Consider the following 23,301-nt stretch of genomic DNA (forward strand, 5'->3'; position numbering starts at 1 on the left):
GCAGTTTCTACTTCTCTCCTTGGAACCAATTTTTGTGTCAGTTCCTTCCATTTGTTCTTTCAGGCTTCCCTTTCCTACTAGTGACACCTAGTGGTAGCCCTGGCAGGAGTTTTGTTCCCAGTCACCCAAAACAGCTTTCCCTCTATGATCTTGCCCCTCAATATCTTTGTCTATAAATAGTTTCAGATGGCCCTTCCCACCTTTGTGAGCCCCCTGCTCTGCTCTTAGCAGCAAGCTGTTTTCTAGGCGAGCTTTTCTGAGACCAAACGTTTCCTTCAGAGAGGTTCAAAAACTGCCTTCAGTCCTAAGCCAAAGTCCATCTTGTGAGCAAGTGAAAACCTTTGTATGTTGCTAGTTTCACTACAGGGAGTCTTGAAGAGTATCAGTTAATCTGGATTTCCTACTCCTTCAAACCAGAAAAGGGTGATAACATTGCCTGTATTCGGCCATTGGGATTATGATCATGAGAAAGTGATGGTGGCTTTACATACCACCTATCTGCTTACAACTTGAAAATGAAAGTCTGAACAACATGCATGTGTGTGGATGCCTACGTAATATTCCCACCTGGATATTATGACAGAAACAGTGGTGTTCATCAAACATCCCGTCTACTAGCCCACATTTCCCAGCCCCACCTATAGTCAGTTGAGGCTGTCACTCCCAGACTGAAGCATAGAAGGGCAGATATGAGACCTCATCAGTTGTGTCTTTTTCTGTCACAGTTGACTTTCTAGATGGTGGAGCCTCCATCAGCACCCCCAACTCACCAACGTCCGTCAAGCCATAAAAGACATGTAACTAATGTGAGAAATAAACTTTTGTGGTGTTAAGCCACTGAAATTTTAAGGTTGTTTACAATTACAACAGCACAGTTTAACCTGCTGTCTCATACACAGGTGTCTCCAATTTTATATGTTCAAAATTGAAATACTAAATTTGTCCCATAAACCTGTTCTTCCTTTGCCTTCTCCATCTCCATAAGTGACAACACTGTCTATTCACATGCTTAAGGTAGAAACCTAAATGCCATACTTGAGATCTCCCTTTTCTTCATTCTTCCTATGCAGAACAGTTAACACATCTGACCTGAGACTACTGTCCTTAAAAAGCTCTGCTGGCAATGTTGGCCCTTAGCTGGCATCTGGGAACTCGGTTGGCAAACGTTTCCTACACTGATATAAAAATTTCCCTGAGCAATAAGGGTGACTCATTGTGCCTAAACTGTACAAACAGTACGGTTCATGCTAACCACAGCCTGCTTTCCTTCTGGGAGATTGGAACTTCGATATATGCTGGGCAGAGGTGCCTATGTGACCAGCCCCCAATAAGAACCTTAGGTGCTGAGTCTCTAATGGGCTTCCCTGGGCAGAAACATTGCATACATGTTTCTGCATTTTCATTGCTGGAGGAAGGGGGAGCTAGCTGTGTGTGACCCCTCGTGAGAGGGAGCATGTATAAGGAAGCCTGCACATGGATCCTTCCATATTCCACCTGTGTTCTTTTTCCTTTGATCCAGCTGTGTATCCTTACAACATCATTGTAATTGTAATAATCTTAGCGTGAGAAGAACTATATCATGGGTCCCATGAGTCCTTTTAGTGACTCCCTGGAACACGAGCTGGTTTTAGGGATACCCCTAAAACCACGTGTATCTAATCCAGCACTGAGTTCTGTCAATTCTGTTTCCTAAAATGTATTTCAAATGACTCTGCTTCTTTTCTTATCTGCTGTCATCACTCTGGAAGGTGATTTTGTGTTGGATTTTGAGAGGACCCAATAAATAACACGTTTCTTTCCTGCCTGAGTTTGGAATCAACTGAGATACAGAAAGTGATCAAAGTGTAAGCTGTATTTATAATAAAAATCTAGATTGGAGTGGGTTAAATGTGCAGGCAAATGGACTTGCTAACAGTCTCCTGAATTAAACTGCTGCCTTCTGCCTTAGAGCTGTCCTCTTGAGAAGACAGGTGAGATTGTACTCCGCAGGCACACAGATCTGTAGAAAGGAGAAGGAAGGGGCTGAGCTGAGCGTACCAAAAAGGGAGTGAAGGTTGGAGATTTTAAGAAAAAATTGGAAGGCTTCTTGCTCACTCCTGATTTCTGTCTTCCAGGTGGAACTCCAAGTCCTGGGCATGAAGCAAATGAAACACAAGCTGGCCATAAGTGGGGTGTGGAGAAAGGAGTGTAGTCAGTGAACACCAGGGTAGTCTGCCCTGAGCCTGAAGCAAAACATGGGCCATTAGTACCAAGCCAGGCTTAGCAAATATGCACAGAGCTACGTGGGCCCAGCAAAGGCACAGCCCAGAGAGCCTTAGGTGAGGTGGGCCTTAGGGTGCAGACTGCTGCTCCTTGACCTTGAACCATGTTCAGAACATATTTATTCTACCACACTGGGACTCAGCAGAGATAGGGAGGCCACAAAGACCTCAGAAATCAGGCATAACTAAGGCAAGGACTATATTATAGGAAAAATGTCTTTTGCTACATTGGCCTTTCAGACAATACTGGGTAGAATAATATTTGCTGCAGTTAGAGGCAGTGAGGTTAATGAAACTTATGCTTCAGGCCCCCTCGCATTTGTGGGCCCTTTCCAAGATCCTAAGGGACCCTAGTAATGTGTTCACATGGTCGTCCTTTATATCCTTTTAATGTAATTTGGAAACATACAAAATTACAGAAAAGTAATACAGGGAACTCTATCCCCCAAACAGCCATTTGAGAATATGTTGTCCATCTGATTGCCCATCAGCCCCTAATGCTTTAGTGTGTGTTTCCTCCAACAAAAAAAAGGATATTCTTCTATAGAACCACAATACAACCCTCAAAATCAGGAAGTTAACACTGACATATTTCCACTATCTAATCCTCACACCTAGTTCAGAATCAAGTTGGCTTTAGTTGTCATATCTCTTTAGCTTCCTTGGCTGGGGCAGTTCCTCAGTCCCTCCTTAACATTCATGACATTGACATTTATTTTGTGGAATATCTCTCAATTGAGGTTCGTCTGACATTTCCTCATGATTAGATTCAGGTCATGCCTTTTTGACAGGAACATCACAGAGACGACTCTGTGCCCCTGTAGGGTTGCCACTCCACTCCCTTCTCGCTCAGCACAAGCTAGACTCACTCCACCACCATGTTGACATCTACCCCACTCGTGCTTTCACCCCACTCTGAGCCAGTGTGCGTCACCCCACTCCCCCAGCCAGCCAGCATGGGTCTCTACTCTGTCCCACCTGCTGGCTTTAGGACTGAATTGTTCAGGAAGGAAAGAGAAGAGGGAAAAGAATAGTGGTCATATATTTCTGTAAAATGTACAGAAGTGAGATGATTTAACTTAAATGGATTAAGGCCTTTGTCTCTTTTCCTTCTGTCACTCAGGCATTTTAGGAATTTGGCTAAGAGGTAGTTGAGTTGGAAATACATGAGTTTAGTGGGATCATTTATATAATTTGCATCCAGTTCTGTGTATAGTTATGTTTTTGCTGGCTGTCCTAGTGTAGAAATGGCTTCCAAAAATACTCCCACTGTCCACTGTAATGACTCTCCTCATTTGCTGACATGGAGGTGAGGACTAGGGTTCTATTAACATGTGAATATGTGCTGTGATGTGTGGCTCAGAAAGTATGGGAGTACTGGAGGAAAAACAAGAGTTTGAAATGGTAGAGCCAGAAACTGCTCTATGGAAAATTCTGTCATCAGATTTTTTGTAAAATTGTAAGCATAAGATTCTGTTCTCATAGACATAGTACACATGGGATATGCTCAATAATACAGCATTTAAACGATAAATCCACCATATACCTTTCTTGATGGGAATCATGTGAAACAGAATTTATCAGGAGTCCTATGAGTACACAAACCTGTACTAGGACTACAAGCTGTTTTATGCTTCTTGTCAATTAAAAATGTTTAATGCAAATCAAAACCACAATGAGATATCACCTCATACCTGTCAGAATGGTTATCATCAAAAAGTCTACAAATAGCAAATGTTGGCAAGGATGTGGAGAAAAGGGAACCCTGTTGCACTGTTGGTGGGAATGTAAATTGGTGCAGCCACTACGGAGAACAGTATGGAGGTTCCTCAGAAAGCTAAAACTAGAATTACCATATGATCTAGCAATTCTACTCCTGGGTATATATCTGAAGGAAACGAAAACACTAATTTGAAAAGATACATGCGTCCCAATGTTCATAGCAGTGTTGTTTACAATAGGCAAAATATGGAAGCAACCTAAGTGTCTATCGACAGATGAATGGATAAAGAAGATGTGATACATATATGCAATGGAATATTACTCAGCCATAAAAAAGAATGAAATTCTGCCATTTGCAACAACATGGATGGACCTAGAGGGTATTACGCTTAGTGAAATAAAACAGAGGAAGACAAATACTGTTACCACTTATATGTGGAATCTAAAAAAATAAAACAAATGGATGAATATAACAAAACAGAAACAGACTCACAAATGTAGAGAAAAAACTAGTGGTTACTAGTGGGGAGATGGAAGGGGAGAGAGCCAAGTTAGGGGTAGGGGATTAAAAAGCACAAACTACTATGTATGAAATAAATAAGCCACAAGAATATATTGTACAGCACAGGGAATACAGCCAATATTTTGTAATAACTTTAAATGGAATATAATGTATAAAAATTTTGAATCACTATGTTGTACACCTGAAACTTATATAATATTGTAAATCAACTATACTTCAACTAAAAAATGTTTTTAAAGATTATGCTGTAAGAAAGGTTGAGTTATCTTTTTTTTTTTAAATAGAAAATATTATCATGAAACATGAAGCAGGACTTCCCTGGTGGCACAGTGGTTAAGAATCCGCCTGCCAGTGCAGGGGACATGGGTTTGAGCCCTGGTCCAGGAAGATCCCACATGCTGCAGAGCAACTATACCCATGCACCACAACTACTGAGCCTGCACTCTAGAGCCCGTGAGCCACAACTACTGAAGCCCACACGCCTAAGAGCCTGCACTCTGCAACAAGAGAAGCCACTGCAATGAGAAGCCCATGCACTGCAACAAACAGTAGCCCCCACTTGCCACAACTAGAGAAGGCCTGTGGACAGCAACGAAGCCCAACACAGCCAAAAATAAAATAAATAAATAAAAAAATATATATATAGTTATAAAAAAATCTATTCAAGTATATTGAGGACAAGAGGGAATTTTTGAATCTGGGCTGGATATTAGTTGATATTAGGGAACTGTTGTTAATTTTTTGATAATGCTTTTGTGGTTATGCAAGAATGTCTTAGGAGATGCATGCTCGGGTATTCAGAGGTGAGGTGTAATGATATCATGATGTCTGCAACTAATTTTCAAGTTATTCAAAATCAACAACCAAAAATATGGGTGAAAGCAAAGATGACAAAATGTTAACAACTGTTGAATCTCAGTGGTGAATATGTGGGTGTTCTTTTGTATTATTCTTCAAGTTTTCTGTATATTTTATAATAAAACGTAAAAAAAAAAAAAAGGGAAACCTATTTAACCTAGTGTTCCAAACATTTAACTATGAAACTCTTTTTTTCCTTTAGAATATATTAATATGGAAGCACCTGCTGCTTCACAAAGTATACTTGGACATGCTGGCCTAGGGCAGGCTGTCAGTGGCTACATTTTAAAAATATACTGTAATGATAAATGCTCAGTGAAGAGTAAAAATCTTAAAGAAAAATTCAAAATATACTTAAAAAATTTCATCCAGCTGTCTGAGGAAATGTTCGCTATATCATTTACAATGGGACCATTCTAATGCTCTTAACAGTGGTGTGACTTTATTGGCCAGAGGAATGAAGGTCACAGCTTACACTGTGATTCTTGAATGTCCAGTTTGCGTTACCCAAGTCCTTTCTCTTAGTATAACCTCATGGATGATGGTACAGGCTGAATTTTCAATCATCTGTATCCTTCTGTGCTTAAAGAATTAGATGAAGTGATAGATCATTTAGAGCACTTAAGGAAGAGAAACAAATTTGCAAGCATAATTGACGATTCTTACTAGGGATGAAGTTATGAGACTTCATAGTTTCTTTTGTGTGTGTGTGTGTGTGTGTGTGTGTGTGTGTGTGTGTGTGTGATCTTCCCGGAACAGGGCTCAAACCCGTGTCCCCTGCATTGGCAGGTGGATTCTTAACCACTGAGCCACCAGGGAAGCCCCTATTATTTATTTATTTTTGGCTGCATTGGGTCTTTGTTGCTGCGTGTGGGCTTTCTCTAGTCGTGGCGAACGGGGGCTACTGTTCGTTGCGGTGAGCGGGCTTCTCATTGCGGTGGCTTCTCTTGCAGAGCACAGGCTCTAGGCATGCGGGCTTCAGTAGTTGTGGCATGTGGGCTCAGTAGTTGTGGCTCACAGGCTTAGTTGCTCCGCAGCATGTGGAATCTTCTTGGACCAGGAATTGAACCCATGTCCCCTGCACTGGCAGGTGGATTCTTAACCACTGTGCCATGAGGGAAGTCCCCTCATAGTTTCTTGTGATGGCTAATTTTATGTCAACTTGACTGGGCCATGGGCAGCCCAGATGTCTGGTTAAACATTATTCCTGCCTGTGCCTGTGTGGGTGTTTCTGGATGAGATTAGCATTTGAATTGGTAGATTGAGTAAAGCAGATTGTCTTCCCTAATGTGGGTGGACATCATGCAATCCACTGAGGGCCTGAATAGAACAAAACAGTGGAGGAAGGGAGAATTCGGAGAATTCACTCTGTCTGCCTGAGTGCTCATCTGGGACATCCATCTTATACTCTTTTTTTTTTTTTTTTTTTTTGCGGTACATGGGCCTCTCACTGTTGTGGCCTCTCCCGTTGCGGAGCATGGGCTCCGGATGCGCAGGCTCAGCGGCCATGGCTCACGGGCCCAGCCGCTCCGCGGCATGTGGGATCTTCCCGGACCGGGGCACGAACCCGCGTCCCCTGCATCGGCAGGCGGACTCTCAACCACTGCGCTACTAGGGAAGCCTTGTCTTCTACTCTTGATCTTGAACTACACCACCAACTCTTCTGGGTCTCCAACCTGCAGACAGAAGATTGTAGGACTTCTCAGCTTCTGTAATCACTTGGGCCAGCCAGTTACTTATAATGAATCAATCTCCCTCTCTCTCTCTTTCTCTTTCTTTCTCTCTCTGTCTCTGTCTCTCTCTCTATATATATGTACTCTTTCTCTGGAGAACCCGGAAGAATGCATTCCTTATATCCATTTGGATGCCTTTAGAGAAAACAGCAATTCAAACTGATTAAACAAAAAGGAAATTTATCATTTCACATAACAAGATCTGAGGTTGGATGGCTCAGACTTTGGTTAATTCAGGTGCTCAGCTACATAATCAAAGACTTGGGTTTTTTACCTTTCTGCTGTTCTAGGATTAAGGTGTTGGCCTTCTCTTAGGGTTATCTTCCCTCTCTGGTTGCAAGATGGCTGTTAGAGCTTTAGGTCAAATCCATAAACTGTAATATCCAGAGAAAGAGGAGGAATTGCCTCTACTGGTATCTACTATTTAAGGTTACAAAACCTTTTCCAGTAGCCTCCAGAAGGTCTCACCTCTAGTTTCATTGCCCCACACCAGTCAACTAGCAGGAGGAATGGCATTACCATGGTTGTCTTAGATATATCTCCCAGAGCGGGGGATAGGGTTATCTTCCTTGGGGGATGGTGTGGCAGTTTTAAAATACGACTGCAAATTCTTTGACACCTCTTCCCTTAGAGGGTAGGGTTTATGTTCTCTGCCTTTGAATCTGGACAGGTTTGGAACTGCTTCCACCAGTAGAAACAGAGGATATGCTTCTGTGAGACTTTTGAGGCAAGGCCATACAGAGCCATGTGGCTTGTTCACTAGAACACTTGCTCTTGGAAACTTGAGCTGCCTTAGGAGAAGTTTGACTACTCTCTGGCTGTCATGCAGTGAGAAAGCCAAAGCCACATGGAGGGCGATAGGTAGGCACTTTGGTTGATGTTCCTGTTGAGTCCAGCTTTGAATATCCCAGCCAAGGCATCAGACATATGAGGAAAGAAGAAGCTCCCAGGTGATTTCTAGCCCTCTGAACACAATCAGGATTCTTATAGCAAGGCAAGAGAATAAGAAATGTTCATGTGGACAACCAGAGAGCCTGCCACATTTTGGATGCCTGCTTCTGTATTGATGTCCATGGACATGAGGTTTCTCTAACACACTCAACTTTTAGATTAAAATTTTTTTAAAAAAGTACTTCCTGAGGTTAAGGACTTCCTTTGGGGACAATAAAAGATGCATCTCACAGGTATGGTTTGGCTCAGACATCTTGGACCTCTGAGGAGTTTCATATTCTAGACTTGGCTCCAGCTAAATTCACACCAAGCTCCCCTGGAAACACAGAGGGCCTCTGGAACTGATGAGCAAGACCATCTCCTAGTCTAATTTAGTACAACCTCAAAATATTAACTGAGGTAGAGACTAATCTACTGTAATAAACAGACTCCCAGAGTTCATGGCTTAAAGAAGACAGAAATTTATTTCTGTCACATAATCTTCTGAACAGTTTAGGCTGTCTGTGCTCCCACAAGATCCTGAAGGAACCTCTAGGACGTTGTCCTCATCTGCATGGCTGAACCTGATCATTGTGTCTTCCAGCCAATAGGAAGGGGAAAGAGAGCTCGGAGGAGCCCAAGCCATATGTCTTAAGGCCCAAGTCTGGAAGCCACACATACCATGTTTGCTCACATTCCATCGCTGAGAACAGGTCACAGAGCTGTAACTAACTGCAAGAGAGACTGGGAAATATAGTCTGTGGCAGGGCAGCCACGTAAGAAGGGGAGAATGGATTTTGGTGACCAGTCTCCTCCATTCCTAGCAAGTGAGTTCTTTATTTGGATCGTTTGGAGGCTGAAATGATGAAACTCTCTGACATAATTAGGTACTGTTTTTCTAAAATGCATTTCACCCTTCTGGTAGCCATTTTTATCCAACATCCCCCCTCTCCCACCCCTGTCCCCCACTTGTGTATCTCTAGGCCGTGTCTCTAACAGACACGTAAGTCTGTAAAGCAAGACCTTTATCTGAGGCTCAGCGAAACTTCTTGGCTATTACCTGTTCAGATGATGAAAAAAAACCCAAAACAAACAAACAGAAAACCCCACAGCTCTGTCACTTACTAGCTGTTTGATCCTGGGCAAGTTATCTGTAGACCCAATTTCCTTATCTATAAACTGAAGGTGGTTATGATATATTCCTTTTAGTCGTTATGAGGATTAAATGAATTAATGCTTGTAAAGTGCCAAACTTCATAGAAATTATTTAATAAATTTTGTCTGTTATTATTGTTGTGGTTCCCATTATTTATCTTATGGGTATTTTGTAAGGCAGACAATAGTACCTTGCTTAATAAAACGATACCCAGAACTGCCAGGGTTTGGCCATAGAAGGAGATTTCACCTTGTGGAAATGGGATTAGAGTTGGGGCTCTAATTCTATCCCCTGAGCTTGGGGTTCTCTCATTTGAAGTTAGCATGAGGCCTCATCATATTACATGGTAAGCAGTTAAATCTCCCAATTTAACATGTGGTTGGAGACTAGAACCCAGGTTTCTGATATCTGTGTCTTTCGACTCCCGTTTTGAATGCATCCAACACCACTTCACTACTCCGCCCATGATTTAGTTAACTGTTGCTGCAAAACAAACCACCCTAACACTTAATGGCTATGGTTTGTTATTCCTCACAAGTCTGTGGGTTAGCATGGTAGTTCTTCCTTTGGTTTCCCCTGGGCTCACTCATGTGGGTGCATTGAGCTGGAGGGTCATCTGGGAACTGCGCCCAGATAGAATGGCTGAGTAGCTAGGCCTCCGCTTGGCTTTTTCATGGCATGGTCACCTCAGGGCAGCTTTTCTGAGAAGGCAATCCCCATGCATAAATGCTTATCAAGACCCTGCTTGTGAGGGACTTCCCTGGTGGCACAGTGGTTAAGAATCCACCTGCCAATGCAGGGGAAATGGGTTCGATCCCTGGTCCAGGAAGGTCCCACATGACGTGGAGCAACTAAGCCCGGGTGCCACAACTACTGAGCCTGTGCTCGAGAGCCCACGAACCACAAACTACTGATACTGAAGCCCGAGCGCTCTAGGGCCTGTGCTCCGCAACAAGAGAAGCCACTGCAATGAGAATCCCGCGCACCGCAACAGAGAGTAGCCCGTGCTTGCCACAACTAGAGAAAGCCCGCGTGCAGCAACGAAGACCCAACACAACCAAAATAAATAAATATATATATATATTTTTTAATTTAAAAAAAAGAGTTAATGATTGGGAAATGTGAAGATGTAGAAACAAAGAATAGCTGGTTGAGGAGCTAGTAACAATTTAGACTATAATTCTGTCACATTGCAGAATCACCAAACTCCCAGTTCCCTGAAAGATATAGGTAAAGTCCTGACACACATTCCTAAGTTGTTTTTACAGGCAAGGTAGCCCCTCCAGATGAAAACCGCTAACCACAAGAACATGGACCCTAGACTGGTTGAAACCAGAAGGTTGATGATGCTTAAAATTTCACCTTTATGCCAACCAATCCGAGAATTGTCCATGAGCTAATCATGCCCTGCTCCTTGAACACTATAAAACACCTCACTGACCTCTCCGGGGTGGGCACGGTCCTTGAGGCACTAGCGTGCTGTGTTCCCTCTTTGCCTGGCAAAGAAATAAAGCTACTCCTTCTCTTTCCTCCAAACTCCGTCTCCATATTTCTATTTGACATCGGTGCACAGAGAGCCAGGATTTTGGCAGCAATAAGAACCTGAGAACTGCTAGAAAAGAGAAAGTGGATTCAAGGAAGGTAGTTGACAATTACTGTGAGCATTCTCCCTTCTGTAAGGCCTAACTTCCTTATTACTATGTAGCACCATTGAGTGCATTAATCTTTCATAGATTCTCCAATATCCCTTCCTTCGTTTCATGTGATATTACTCAGCTGGATTTTATCCCTCATAGCCCAGTGTTAGAGAATAACAATAGCTATCATATATTGAATACTGGGGTGAAACTGAAGAGACAAGCTGACAGGACCCGTCTCCCCAGCAATCAAGTATTTTACATACGTGAATCCTATGAAGCAAGGTAATAGAAACCTCATTTTATTGATGAGAAAACCAAGACTCAAAAAGATTCAGCAGGGCTTCCCTGGTGGTGCAGTGGTTGAGAGTCTGCCTGCCGATGCAGGGGACACGGGTTCGTGCCCCGGTCCGGGAAGATCCCACATGCCACGGAGCAGCTAGGCCTGTGAGCCGTGGCCGCTGAGCCTGCACGTCCGGAGCCTGTGCTCTGCAACGGGAGAGGCCACAACAGTGAGAGGCCCACATACCACAAAAAACAAAAAACAAAACAAACAAACAAAAAAGATTCAGCAAACAGCTTAAAGTCACACAGCCACTAAGTTGTAGAGATGAAACAAGTCCAAGTCTTTAGGCTCCATAGACTCTGCTCTTTTCATTATATTACACTGTCTCAACTCAGCAAAACATGTTTAATTTAATTAGACTATTCATTTGTATTAGTATTTTATTAATGTTTTCCCTTTGATCGAGGGAACTTTAGGAATGGGAGAGAAACTGCTCAAATTTTCTACTTCCTTTCGTGTTTCCTAGGAAGTGGCTTAGAAAAAAATATTTTAAATCTATCTCTTCCACAAATGAGCTAGACTATTCTATTTTTAGTAAATGATTTATAGCTAGTTGTGGTTTTAGTTACACTCCTGGCTGTTTTCTACATATCTTCTCCTTCAAATTATGTAATAGCTCATGTTTACTTATTTTAGCTGTATGTTACTGTGTGGCTAGTTCTTTTTTAAAAATGCAGAATTATTTGAATTTAGTCTTTTAAGTTGTGGTGACATTTGCATTGTTGTCTATGTAAATAGTGCTCTCTGGAGTCCTGAAGTCCAGACCTGTTTGCAGCAGCTTAGTTAAAATCTAACTCCAAGGGGAATGTACAGTGGGTGAGGGGATGTTATTTGTTTCCTCCCAAACTCTAAATATGTGGTCTTGATGGTCCTCTAGTCATTTCCTGTTTGGGTGATACCTAGAAAAGAGATCAAGTTCAGGGTCATCCGCTCATTTCCCTTTGCTGTGCAGTTTGAGTGGTATGTCCTACTCTAGGAAGAGTCTAAATTTAGAATAACCTTTGGGGGCTTCCTTGATTGGGACAGAGCTGAAATTATGAGTTGTCTATAGCAATGTAGATTCCTAGGATCAGTGGTCATGATTCTGAGGTGGTGCTTTAAGTTTCTTAACCTAGAAATGCCACCAGGGATGGGAACGAAGTCACCTAGATCTACCTTCAAATTTCAGATATAGTTAAAGTTAGAGAAAGTTTCTTAGTTATAGAAGAGAAACATTTTAGTATGAAGTAGATTTAACCAAATCTTCCACAAAATCTAGGGAAATGTAGTTTAATTGTATTTTAAATTAACTACTTGAATTGGAATTCTGTATTTTTGACCCAGATGGAAATTTCTCTTAATTTCTAGATGGTAATCAGCTGTAAATCTTCAATAGATTTAAAAAATCAATCTTTTTAACAATTTTGCAATTGTTTAAAAGTTTAGTCTGGCCTCCCAACAAGCATTTCCCCTTCTTTCTTTCCTAAAAGAAAGAATGAGAGTCTCATTTTTCACCCCTTCTCTATGCAACTCATATCTTCAGTTCCAGGTCCAAGTCAGTCATGGTGGCCCTGTTTCCCTTGCAATGATATGTCTAGATATGGACTGGCCAATGAACCATGTGGGAAAGTCTATCCAGGACATCCAAGAAATGTTTCTTCATTCTTATAAAGAGTGAAAATAAGAGAGAATCTCCTTCTGCACATTGTCATGTTTGAATGTGATGCCTGGAACTGCAGCAGCCATTTTGTGACCTCAAGGGAAACTGACTTTAATGTCAAGCCCACCAGTTCAGGATGGCAGAATAGAAAGACGAAAAGGATTTAGGTCCTTGGTTATGAAGTTATGAAGCTACTCAATTAACCAATCCTGGAGCAGCCCTACCACTGAACTTCTTGTTATGCGAGATAATAAATTTAAGCCAGCTGTATCTGTTTTTCTGTTAGTGTGTTCTCAACTGCAGAAAACAGAAAATCTGACTCAGTTGGCTTAAATTACCTTGTTGAGAGCATTCTAAGTGATAAAACATTATAGGTCATATTTTGAGGTCTCTGAGCTTCTTCCTTGATCCCTGCCTCTAGGTATTCCCCCCTTCCAATTAGTTGATCCTTCACACCATCATTGGAATGACTTTGCAGAATTCAAATCTGATCATACTGCAACTCTGGTTAAATCTTTCAAAGGCTATTTTTGGCTTTCTTGGTGTGGCAAACAGACTTTTCTTCACTGGGTCTGGGCTGTTTCTCTGTGGCCACATATCCCATCAGGTCAGACCCCACAGGCACCCTAATGCTAGATACTTCAACTATTGCCATTCCTTAACCATGCTATGTTCTCTCTCACTTATGCTTTACAAATGCTAGTCCCAACTGCATAGAATACCTTCCCCTATCTGATGGGTCACCCCCACCATCCCCCAGGCTCCCAAGGTTGTTAGATGTTCTTCTTCAGTGTCCTGACACCCAGACTGGAACCCCTATTAAAGCACATCTGACTGTTTTTGTGCTGTATTTGTCAGATTGTCTCCTACATATGATTATAAGGTCTTTGAGGGAAAATGTGTCTTATTCATTTTAGCATCTCCAATGCCTCATACATTGCTTGGCACAAAATAAGCTAGTAAAGATGCTTATTAATGAATAAAAATAATGCTATAACCCAGATTTAGGTTCATGAAGACAATTGTGTTCTTTTCTCTTTAGGTGGCTTATTCTTGGTATACTGCATGCCATACCTTCCTCAGCAGGGTAGGGAGGATGAAAGAGGAAGGAAAACATCTAACTATATAACATTTTTGGACAAGATTTTGGAGGAAGGTAAGCCAAGTTTAATGAAGGTTTCTTTTTGTAAATCTTTTTTCTATTCTATCTATGCCTGATTCATATGATGAATTAATGAACAAATGTGTGTTGTGTGCCTACTATGTATCAAACATTGTTTAAGAGTTTGGGATTCATCAATGAACAAAACAAGGAAGTCCTCAGAGAGCAGTGGCTTCACAAGTGAACTTTACCAGTCATTTCTCCTTTCTGGATCTTAGTTCTGCGTTTGTGCATGAACAGGAAAGACTGTAATGGAAAGCCTGCAGATTCTCAGATGAAACATTGGTAAACAGATGGATATTTGTTCCCAAGAGCTGCCACTTCTCTCTAGAGCCAAGGACAGTTAGGAGGAGGAGGTCACTGACTAAATCTGCTCCTTGACCTTGTTCTCAGCAATCCACACCAATAGGCATTGCCTTTGTTTGTAAAAAAGAGAGTTTTATATATCCATGCAGCATTGGGAGGTTGTAGCTTTCTTCCTAGATGCGAATATCCCTAAGGCTCCACCTGGGACAGTGAGCCTCACCCCTGTGCACCACTCAGGTGCTTCCCTTCTCTAGTCTGCTGGCGATTCTGCTCAGAGGCTCCACCTGTGCAAAGCGTCACAGCTGTAGAGGCTGCTCTGGGCACAGGAACAATTTCCTACAGAAACGGGGCATATTTGAAAGGTTGGAAGGCAAGCTTTTATGTCTCCCTCCTACAATCCCGGCTTCTCCTGAAGTGGAAGCTAGACCAGAAATAAAGGCCACACTGATTTTCTTCTGACAAAACACATTACCATGTTAAAAAAAAAGTCCTAACTGCTCTGTGGGAAATGTTTTTATTTTACAAATACTCTGTGGCTCTGAAGTGACAGCAAGATTACATTTCTGACAGTATCACTGGTACAATTTCCAGGCTCCTCAGGGCAATGTGAGGATATTCCTCCAGGAAAGAGAGGCACATTCTCTGGTCCCCAAGCTACAGTTAAACACGACCCGAAACAAGGAAAAACAAATGATAACACAGCAAGTAATGAAAGCTTGGCAATTTAACTAAAGCAAATGGTCTTATCCAGAACGCTATGGGAGTGAAAAAGAACTACAAAAATAACTCTAACTTTGCTTTTACAAACAAATGGCTCACTCTCTGTCTCCAGATGGGGAAATGTGAGAACTGAAAAGGAGAAAAGAACCTGAAAGAGTGTAGAAAAATGTAAACATTAGAAAGAAATGTAATAGGGGAGTGGAGGATGGGGACAGCTTCAGTGTAACGCTCTTGGAGACGGTCCTGACGGTTGTGATCTAGATAGAGACCGGCCGGCCTCGTGTTCCGTGGAGGCGGTGCCACAGCGACAGATGACCTGACTCTGGCCAACGAACACCTAGAAGACGCTTTCGCAGGAGCAGGGCAGCGACCGGGGACGCGGCGGGGGTGGGCGCAAGTAACCCTCCTCCGGCTGATCCCGCCGAGCGTGGTGATAATGTGGGTGGGGCCAGCGGTGGCGGTGGAGCGCCTGGTGGCCCCGGGCGCCCTCGTCGTCCTCCGCGACTCCCTCCCGCGGGCAGCACACTGCACCCAGGCGCCTCCGCCAGCACCGCCAGAGCTGACAGTCGCCCGCCTGGAAGAACAGGTAGACGAAGGGATTGAGAGCGCTGTTGGCCACCCCCAGGAGGCGCAGGGCCACCGCTAGGTCCTCGGCCTCCCAGTCTCCCATTAGCCCAGACGACCACGTGGCCGCCAGCCGGGCAGCGAAGTAGGGCAGCTTGCACCCCACGAACAGCAGCGCCAGCACCAGGCTCATCTTCAGGCTCTGGACCTTGGCGCGGGGCAGCGCGTTGGGCGCGGGGGCTTGGCCGGGACTGGCCGACCTGGGCGCCGCGGCCGATGGGGCCTGGGGCGGGCGCTGCCGCCAGGCGCAGAGCAGGCGGCTGCCAGCGATGCCCATGACCGCGACCGGCGCCACGAAGCCCGCGACGGCCTCATAGAGCGCGTAGACCATCAGGTGCCAGCGCGGTAGCGGCGCGAAGATGTCGCGGCAGCGACGCTCCCCGGGCCAGGCGCGAGCGGCCGGGGGCGCGGCGGGCGGCTGCGAGGGGGCGCCCCCGCGCACCACGAAGGCCGGGGGCAGCGCCAGCAGCAGCGCCAGCAGCCAGCCCAGGGCGGCGAGGGCGCGCGCGGGCAGCGGCGGGCCCTGTGGACGGCGCACGGCGCGCTGGCGTTCGAGGGCAATGATCGCCACGAGGTGGGCCGACGCGCTGTGGCCGGATGCCCGTAGCAGATGCACGAAGCGGCACGCCAGGTCGCCCGCGGCCCGGCGCGGCTCGCTCAGCAGCTCCCAGGCCAGCTGCGACAGCGCGGTGCCCCCGCACGCATACAGGTCGGCCAGGGCCAGCTGCACCAGCAGGAAGTCCATCTTGCGACGCTTGGGCCCTGCCCAGGGCCCGCCGCCCCCGCACAGGCGGCACAGCACCGTAGCGTTGCCGGCCACCGTCACCACCAGGATGACCCCCAGGAAGACCAGGCGGACGCGGCGGCTGGGCGGCCCGGACGGCGGCGGCGGCGGCCCCGGGACTGGGGCTCCCTGTCCGGAAGTCAGGTTGAGACCCCAGCCCAGCGAGATGGGTACGGAGAGGTTGGGCGCCGGCGCCGGAGTTGAGGGGCTGAAGGGATCCTCCATCCCTAGCCTGGAGGAAGAGGAGGTACCGAACAGGGCAGGCAGGGCGCGGGAAACCAAGGTGGAGGCGAGGCTCCGCTGGGCGCGATGCCGGGTCTTAACGAGTTCCCAAAGTTAGTTGAAAACGCACACGCACAGAGAGGGAGATAGATGCAGGTAGCTTTGCGCTTAGTTGTTTTTATAGGTTGTCCTCGTCATTTGTCACTCAAATGGGGGGGGGGGTGTACGCTCGAGGAACACACATGATTCCTCTTCTCCACCTTCCTCTCCGCGTCTCCCCTCCCAATCCGGGTAGATCCCCTTCCAGTCTCTGCCGCAGCCCCGGTGCAGCCCTCGCGGGAGCCGCGAACCTCTGGGCTCTAGAAACCTCTCCCGTTGGGTGTTTACATATAGCACAGCCAGACAGAAGGTCGCTTTGCCTGGCCAACGTTAACCCGGGACCAGCACACTGGAGAGGAAAGTCCTGACTGAGACTATACCCCTCAAAATGGTTTCAGATTGACAGTAAGAAAAAAAAAAAAAGGCACTAGTTTTGATTAAAATACAGAAGAGAAAGATTTGAAATGCCATGGTTCTGCACTAGCTTGAGAAAAACAGGAACCCAAGAAACCTCACAGTGTTTTGAGCAAAGAGGAGCCCAACAGATAAATCTTCCTCTGGCCAACAAGAGTATTGTACTCGGAGAGAACTAAAGTCAAAGGTGTTGCTTGGCAATTAGGAGCAGCAGTGGTTTGCAGATTGTTTCAAATACTCCTCATTACTAGAAACAGCAGGTCAGAGCTGCTCTCCGTGATGTAAAATTCATTTCATTAGTCTGAAGAGGGCATTAATAGGTTTTATGCAAATGGATAGTACATTTATTGCTTTTCTCCTAATACTTTCACTCAGTGACAGATGTATCATCGAGGCTCTTCATTCTCTTGATTCTGTTTTTTAGCAGATGGGAGGTTGCTAGGAGGGACTACGCCTCCAATAAGCCTGGAGAAAAGGTGACTAAGAAGATGATAAGGCGGCCAAGTTTTAAAAAAGAAATCCAACTCACAGGAAATGGTTTAGATTAAATGCAATCTCTTTTATTTTAGCCCTACCTCCTCAGAAACAGATTTTAGTTTTCCTGTTGGAAGCATCAGTTTGGTTTTTTATGCACCCTCCACATTAATTATGGTGAAAGTACAGCCTATGCTTCCTGGTCTGGGTGTCTGTTGGGGTTCACATTCCCAGGCTGAGGAAATATTTGACACTTTAAGATGTCCGGGATAGGAGGGTTTGGTGGGTGCAGTGGACAGGCCTGCCAGGTGGAGTGGGAATCTCATTTCTCAAGCTGTTGCTCTTTGTGGCCAGAGAACTTTGTCATTTTTATTATATCCCCAGTGCCTATCACTGGACCTGACCCATGGTAGGTATCAGTAAATATGTTTTGAGTTGATGAATTAATGGATATATGATGCATTTCAGATAATTTTGAGCAAATGTTTCTACCTTGATTATAAATCCATCAACCTAAGAAAAAAATGCCTGTTATACCTGTGCCAGTATCATCCAGAAGAGCTCAAGGAAGCTCTGGGGAGATGTAGGAATAGCCATTCTTGGTGGAACATTTAAGAGGTAGAGTGATAGCCTTGGGAAATCAAACTCCTGGTTTAATTTTTTTTTAAATTTATCTTATTTATTATTTTTGGCTGTGTTGGGTCTTTGTTGCTGCACGCGGGCTTTCTCTAGTTGTGGCGAGCGGGGGCTACTCTTCGTCGCAGGCTTCTCGCTGCAGTGGCTTCTCTTGTTGCGGAGCACCGGCTCTAGGCGCGTGGGCTTCAGTAGTTGTGGCACGTGGGCTCAGTAGTTGTGGCTCGTGGGCTCCAGAGCGCAGGCTCAGTAGTTGTGGCACAGGGGCTTAGTTGCTCCGCAGCATGTGGGATCTTCCCGAACCAGGGCTTGAACCCGTGTCCCCTGCATTGGCAGGCGGATTCTTAACTACTGCACCACCTGGGAAGTCCCTATGTGTGTTTTTCTTTGTATTCTGCTTGGGCTTCTCTAAACGTTTAGGTTGGTGATTTGTTGTCTTCCATTAATTTTGGAAAATTCTCAGCAATTGTCTTTTCAGATATTTCTTCTGACATTTTGCCTCTATTCTGTTATTTCAATTGCATATATATTATACCTTTTCATATTGTCCCACAGTTCTTGGATGCTCTGCTCTTTTTTCTCTACCTTTCACTTTTTCTTTTTTTCTTTCTTTTTTTCCCTATCCCATCTCTCCTCAGAGGAAGCTGTTACCCTTTGAAATTCAGTATTTTATCTTGAAAAATTTTGCTTGGCCTATATTCAAGTTCACTAATTCTTTTTCTCTCAAGTTCACTAATTTTTTGTGTGTATCTAGTCTGCTGATAAGCCATTTGAAGGACTTCTTCATCCACAATAGCATGTTGTTTCTAGTGAATCAGTTTTATTCCTTTTTTAAAAAATAGTTTCCATCTCTCTGCTGAAATTCCCACTCTGTTCGTGCATGTTAACCACATTTCCCCCTAGGTCCTTCAATAGATTAATCATAGTATTTTCAAGTCACTTTCTCATGGTTTCAGCTTCTGGGCCATCTCTCAGTCTGGTTCTGTTTACTGCCTTCTTTCTTCAAAATGGGTCTTTTCTTGCTTCTTTGCCATGTAAGTTTGACCAAATGCCAGACATAATATGTAAGCGAAAAACAGTGACTGATGTAAATAGTATTCACTCCTGAAAATGGGCATGCTTCTTCATCTCAGGCTAGTAGGGTGGAGGGGTTGACTAAATGTAGGCAGTAGTTGAGCTAGGCTTGGGTTCTGATGTTGGTATAGTTATCATTATTCTCCTGCAGACTTCAGATTCCTGCAGTACTGCTGCTGTCTTGCTTTAGTGAGAGGCTTGGAACACTGGAGGGTTTTTCTCAGTCTTCCTGCTCCACCCCTAGCTTTCGGCACACCTGGCCATAGGGAGTGCGGTGGGTGGTTTCTTTCTCCATGCTTCTTATCTTTCTCCCAGAAGTAGTGTGCTGTTGTTCATGGTGGGGGCAGGCTGATTTTTTTTTTTTTTTTAAAGAAACTCACTTAACTCCAGCTTCAGTCTTATGTAGGCCCTGGGGACCTGAGCCTTAAGGGTGGGACTTTATCCACATTTGTCACTTTCCCCTATGGCAGCTGAACTCGGCCTTGTAACTTGCAGGAGAGCAAGTTTCTTGTCTGTACCGCTGTTGCAAGAGATCTCTGCTTTCTCTCAGTGCAGGACTGTGAGCATGACTGGGGTTCTGCCTCTCAGGAGCAGAGAGCTTTTGCTATAATCTACCCCTTCCCGGTGATAGCTGACCTTTTGCTGAGGACTGGGGCTGAGAGGGTTTTCTGCTCCTTCCCCAGTGGCCGATGAGTTTTCGCTTTGTAAGAGAGAAGGTTCTGGGTTTTATGCTTCTGCTACAGAGGCAGCCCCTCCCCATCTGTTCGTCTGTCCCACTGTAGAGGCTCTGTCAGGTTCCCTGCCCTGCTCCCCATCTTTCTCATGAGTGCTGGTTAAGGTCCATGAGAAAAAGCTCATTACTGGAGGTGGTCTCCCTTGTGTGTGTGGCTCCTAGTTTCTGCTGCTTTTTTCACACACATTTGGCTTTTATGAATTTGTCAAAATATCAGTTGTTTTCTTTTCTTTTTTTTTTGTGCTACGCGGGCCTCTCACTGTTGTGGCCTCTCCCGTTGCGGAGCACAGGCTCCAGACATGCAGGCTCGGCGGCCATGGCTCACGGGCCCAGCCGCTCCGCGGCATGTGGGATCTTCCCGGACCGGGGCACGAACCCATGTCCCCTGCATCGGCAGGCGGACTCTCAACCACTGCGCCACCAGGGAAGCCCTCAGTTGTTTTCTTACCTCCTCTTTTGGCTTCTAGTCTTTCTTCCCATGTACTGCCAAAGGTGGGACAGTTTGGGTGTCTCAGCTGTCCTCAGAAGGGCTTGCCACCCTTTTCAATTCAGTTCACCTGTCCTATGAGAGGCTCAAAAAAGTTTTAATTTTGTAGATTATCTAGCTTTTTTCTTTTCCTTTTGATTTCTTTTCCTGTGGGAGCAATAATCCCTATCCTATGTGGAAGCAGAGCTCTCAAGACACTAAGGATACCAATCCTTTACCATCAATATTACAACATTTATGATTATTTTGTTTTCTAATTTCTTGAACAGTTTATTTTTTATTCCCCTTAATAATAAAAAGCTTAAGGCTGAGTATAGCTTTGGTTGTGCCATATGTTCTTCTAAGTTTTCTCATTTTCATTATTTAAAAAATAGCCTATACCTTTAATTTTTTGACCCAAGAATTTAAGATTCTGCTTTGTAACTTTAAGAGAAGAAAGGGGGCTAAAAATCTTATCTGAGAGTTTAATATACATAATTGTAAACATCACACACAGATACCTAGAATATCTGACCAGTGTAGAAGGGATCTAGATCTTTTGTTTTCCACATTGAGCTTCTTTCACCTAATTTGTGTTGAGATCTCTCTTTTTTGCTCATGGCCCCTCATCACCAAGTTCTAGTTTGATTCAGTGATTTACAATATGCTTTAATAGCCAGTAAGAATTGTCCCACCTCAATATTCATTTTCCATAATTTTATTAGTTATTTCAGACATTCAATGTTTTTTGAAAACTTTCAGATCATTTAGACCAATTAAAAAAAAAACAAACCCTTACTGGGACTAAGATCAGGATTGCATGAAATGTATGCATTAATTCTGGAGAAGTGGCATTTTAATATTAGAGCCTCCTATCCCAGAACATGCTGTCATTCCATGTTTATATTTTGTTTGTAAACTTAATAGAATTTTATAATTTTTTTCATCTAGATTTGTGCTTCTTGTTGAACTTTAAGCTATTTTTATAGAATGTCATACTGTGAGTGGAATATTTTTCCTGATTTCTATTTTTAATTAGTGACTATTCTTACAGATAGGTATTGATTTATGTATATGCAGCCATTTAATAAATTTCATCAATTATAATAGTTTTTACTAGGATCTCCTGGGTTTTATGAAATGGAAAACCACAAACAGTAGAAAGAATACAGAATCCACTTTTTTTTCTTTCTGCAAAGAGAAAAATATATAAAGCTTCCAGGTGATGTGGATGCTTCTGGTCCAAGGACCATAGTTTGAATAACAAGGTTCCAGACCCATGGTTCCCACATTTTGCCGCACATTAGAATCACCTGGGGAGTTTTAAAACCTCTCAATGCTTGCAGGTGGGAGCTAGGCATAATAGTTTTTAAACATCCTCAGGTGATTCCAATTTGCAGCAAGTTTTGAACCATTGCTCTAGACTAGCAGTTACCAGTCTATGGCCCCAGGTCAAATCCTGTGTTTTTGTAAACAAAGCATCATTGGAGTATGACCCCTCTCATTTGTTCACATAGTGTCTGCTGCTGCTTTCTTGCTACTACGGCAGGATTGAGCAGTTGTGAAAGAGACCATATGGCTCACAAAGCCTAAAATATTTAGTATCTGGCTTTTTCATAGAAAAAGAAAAAACAGAGGGATAGAGTCCCTTTATCAATTCTCCTGTGCAGGATTTTCTAGAATTCACTGTTTCTAGAAAGCTCTGTTTTATGAGAAGCCTACTCCCTTTCACCCCCTGCCCTGCCATGGACAAATGTGTTGGTTTTCCAATACAACGTGATATCTGAGAAACTCGAATTCCTCGCATATTAATTCAATAAATATTTACTGAGCTTCTACTATGTGTCAGGCCCTTGGGATACTTTAGGAAACAAAAAGGACAAAAGGCCATTCCTGTATGGAGCTTCCATCCTAGTGGGTAGTAGGGGTGGGAGACAGTATCAACAAATTAAGTATGTAAAACATACACTAAGTTGGACGGTAATGATTTATAACCAGAAAAATAAAGCAGTGAAGCCCTTGTGATTAGGTAACATTTGAGCAATGACCGGAAGGAGATAACAAAGAGAGCCATGTGTAAATCTGAGGGAAGAACCGCATTCCAGGCCAAGAGTTGATAAGCACAAAGGTCTTGAGGTGGTGCTTGCCTAGTGTGCCTGGGAAAGGATAGGGAGGCCAGTGTGGCTGGAGCAGAGTGAACCCAGTAGAGTGCGGGAGATGTACAATATGCCGCCGGATCATTTAGAGCCCTGAAGGCCACTGTAATGATTTGGGCTTGTGACCAAGCATGTCACCTGCCATATCAATAAACAAAGGATCAAGCCATCAGTCACTGCAGCCACCCCCGACTGTGCACTCTGAAGGGATTCAGGATCTAGAAAGTAGGATACTGGCCCTAGATAGTTCAGGTGCCTATCAAAGGAATGATTTCATTGAGCCCAGACTCTTGCATCTTCCCATACGTAGAAAAGCGCTAAATTCATTAACTTGAGATGTCTGGTTTTCTTTAATTAACAGTAATCTTTTGATACTATATATCCTGGATCCTCCCTCACCTCTTCAGAGCAGCCTCTCCTTCAGAGTTATCTGAGAGGCTGCCTGCTGGGCTCGAGTCCTCAGCAAGTTCGCAGAATAAAACACAATTCTCAACTTTTAGGTTGTGCTTTTTTTTTTTTTTTTCATTCGACAGGCTTTCACAGAGTAAGGTGAGGAACCACTGGAGGGTTTGAGTATCCAGTGATGTGATCTGATCACTCTGGCTGCTGTGTTGAGAAGAGACTGAGGA

At 44.1% G+C, this 23,301-nt stretch overlaps 2 protein-coding genes across 7 annotated transcripts in view; one reads left to right on the plus strand and one right to left on the minus strand.

Annotated features, from left to right (window-relative positions):
• SKIC3 (SKI3 subunit of superkiller complex) overlaps positions 1–23,301 on the plus strand; it is a 156,616-nt gene that overhangs the window by 1,979 nt on the left and 131,336 nt on the right. For 5 of the 6 annotated variants that reach the window (XM_060009138.1, XM_060009143.1, XM_060009135.1 and 2 more), the window contains exon 2: positions 13,848–13,961. The gene's annotated coding sequence lies outside the window, so the exon portion shown is untranslated. Of the gene's footprint in view, positions 1–13,847; positions 13,962–15,493; positions 15,580–23,301 lie in introns of those variants that run through there. The other variant, XM_060009136.1, reaches the window with a different exon arrangement.
• Positions 14,478–16,739, minus strand: GPR150 (G protein-coupled receptor 150). The gene has a single exon (XM_060009149.1). The coding sequence runs from the start codon at positions 16,624–16,626 to the stop codon at positions 15,331–15,333; it is 1,296 nt and encodes a 431-aa protein (XP_059865132.1). The 5' UTR covers positions 16,627–16,739; the 3' UTR covers positions 14,478–15,330.

This window comes from Delphinus delphis, chromosome 3, assembly GCF_949987515.2.
Source record: "Delphinus delphis chromosome 3, mDelDel1.2, whole genome shotgun sequence".
Lineage (NCBI taxonomy): Eukaryota > Metazoa > Chordata > Mammalia > Artiodactyla > Delphinidae > Delphinus > Delphinus delphis.

Coding starts and splice junctions, on each gene's coding strand:
- GPR150 (XM_060009149.1), bottom strand. CDS start 16,626: ATGGAGGATCCCTTCAGCCCCTCAACTCCGGCGCCGGCGCCCAACCTC.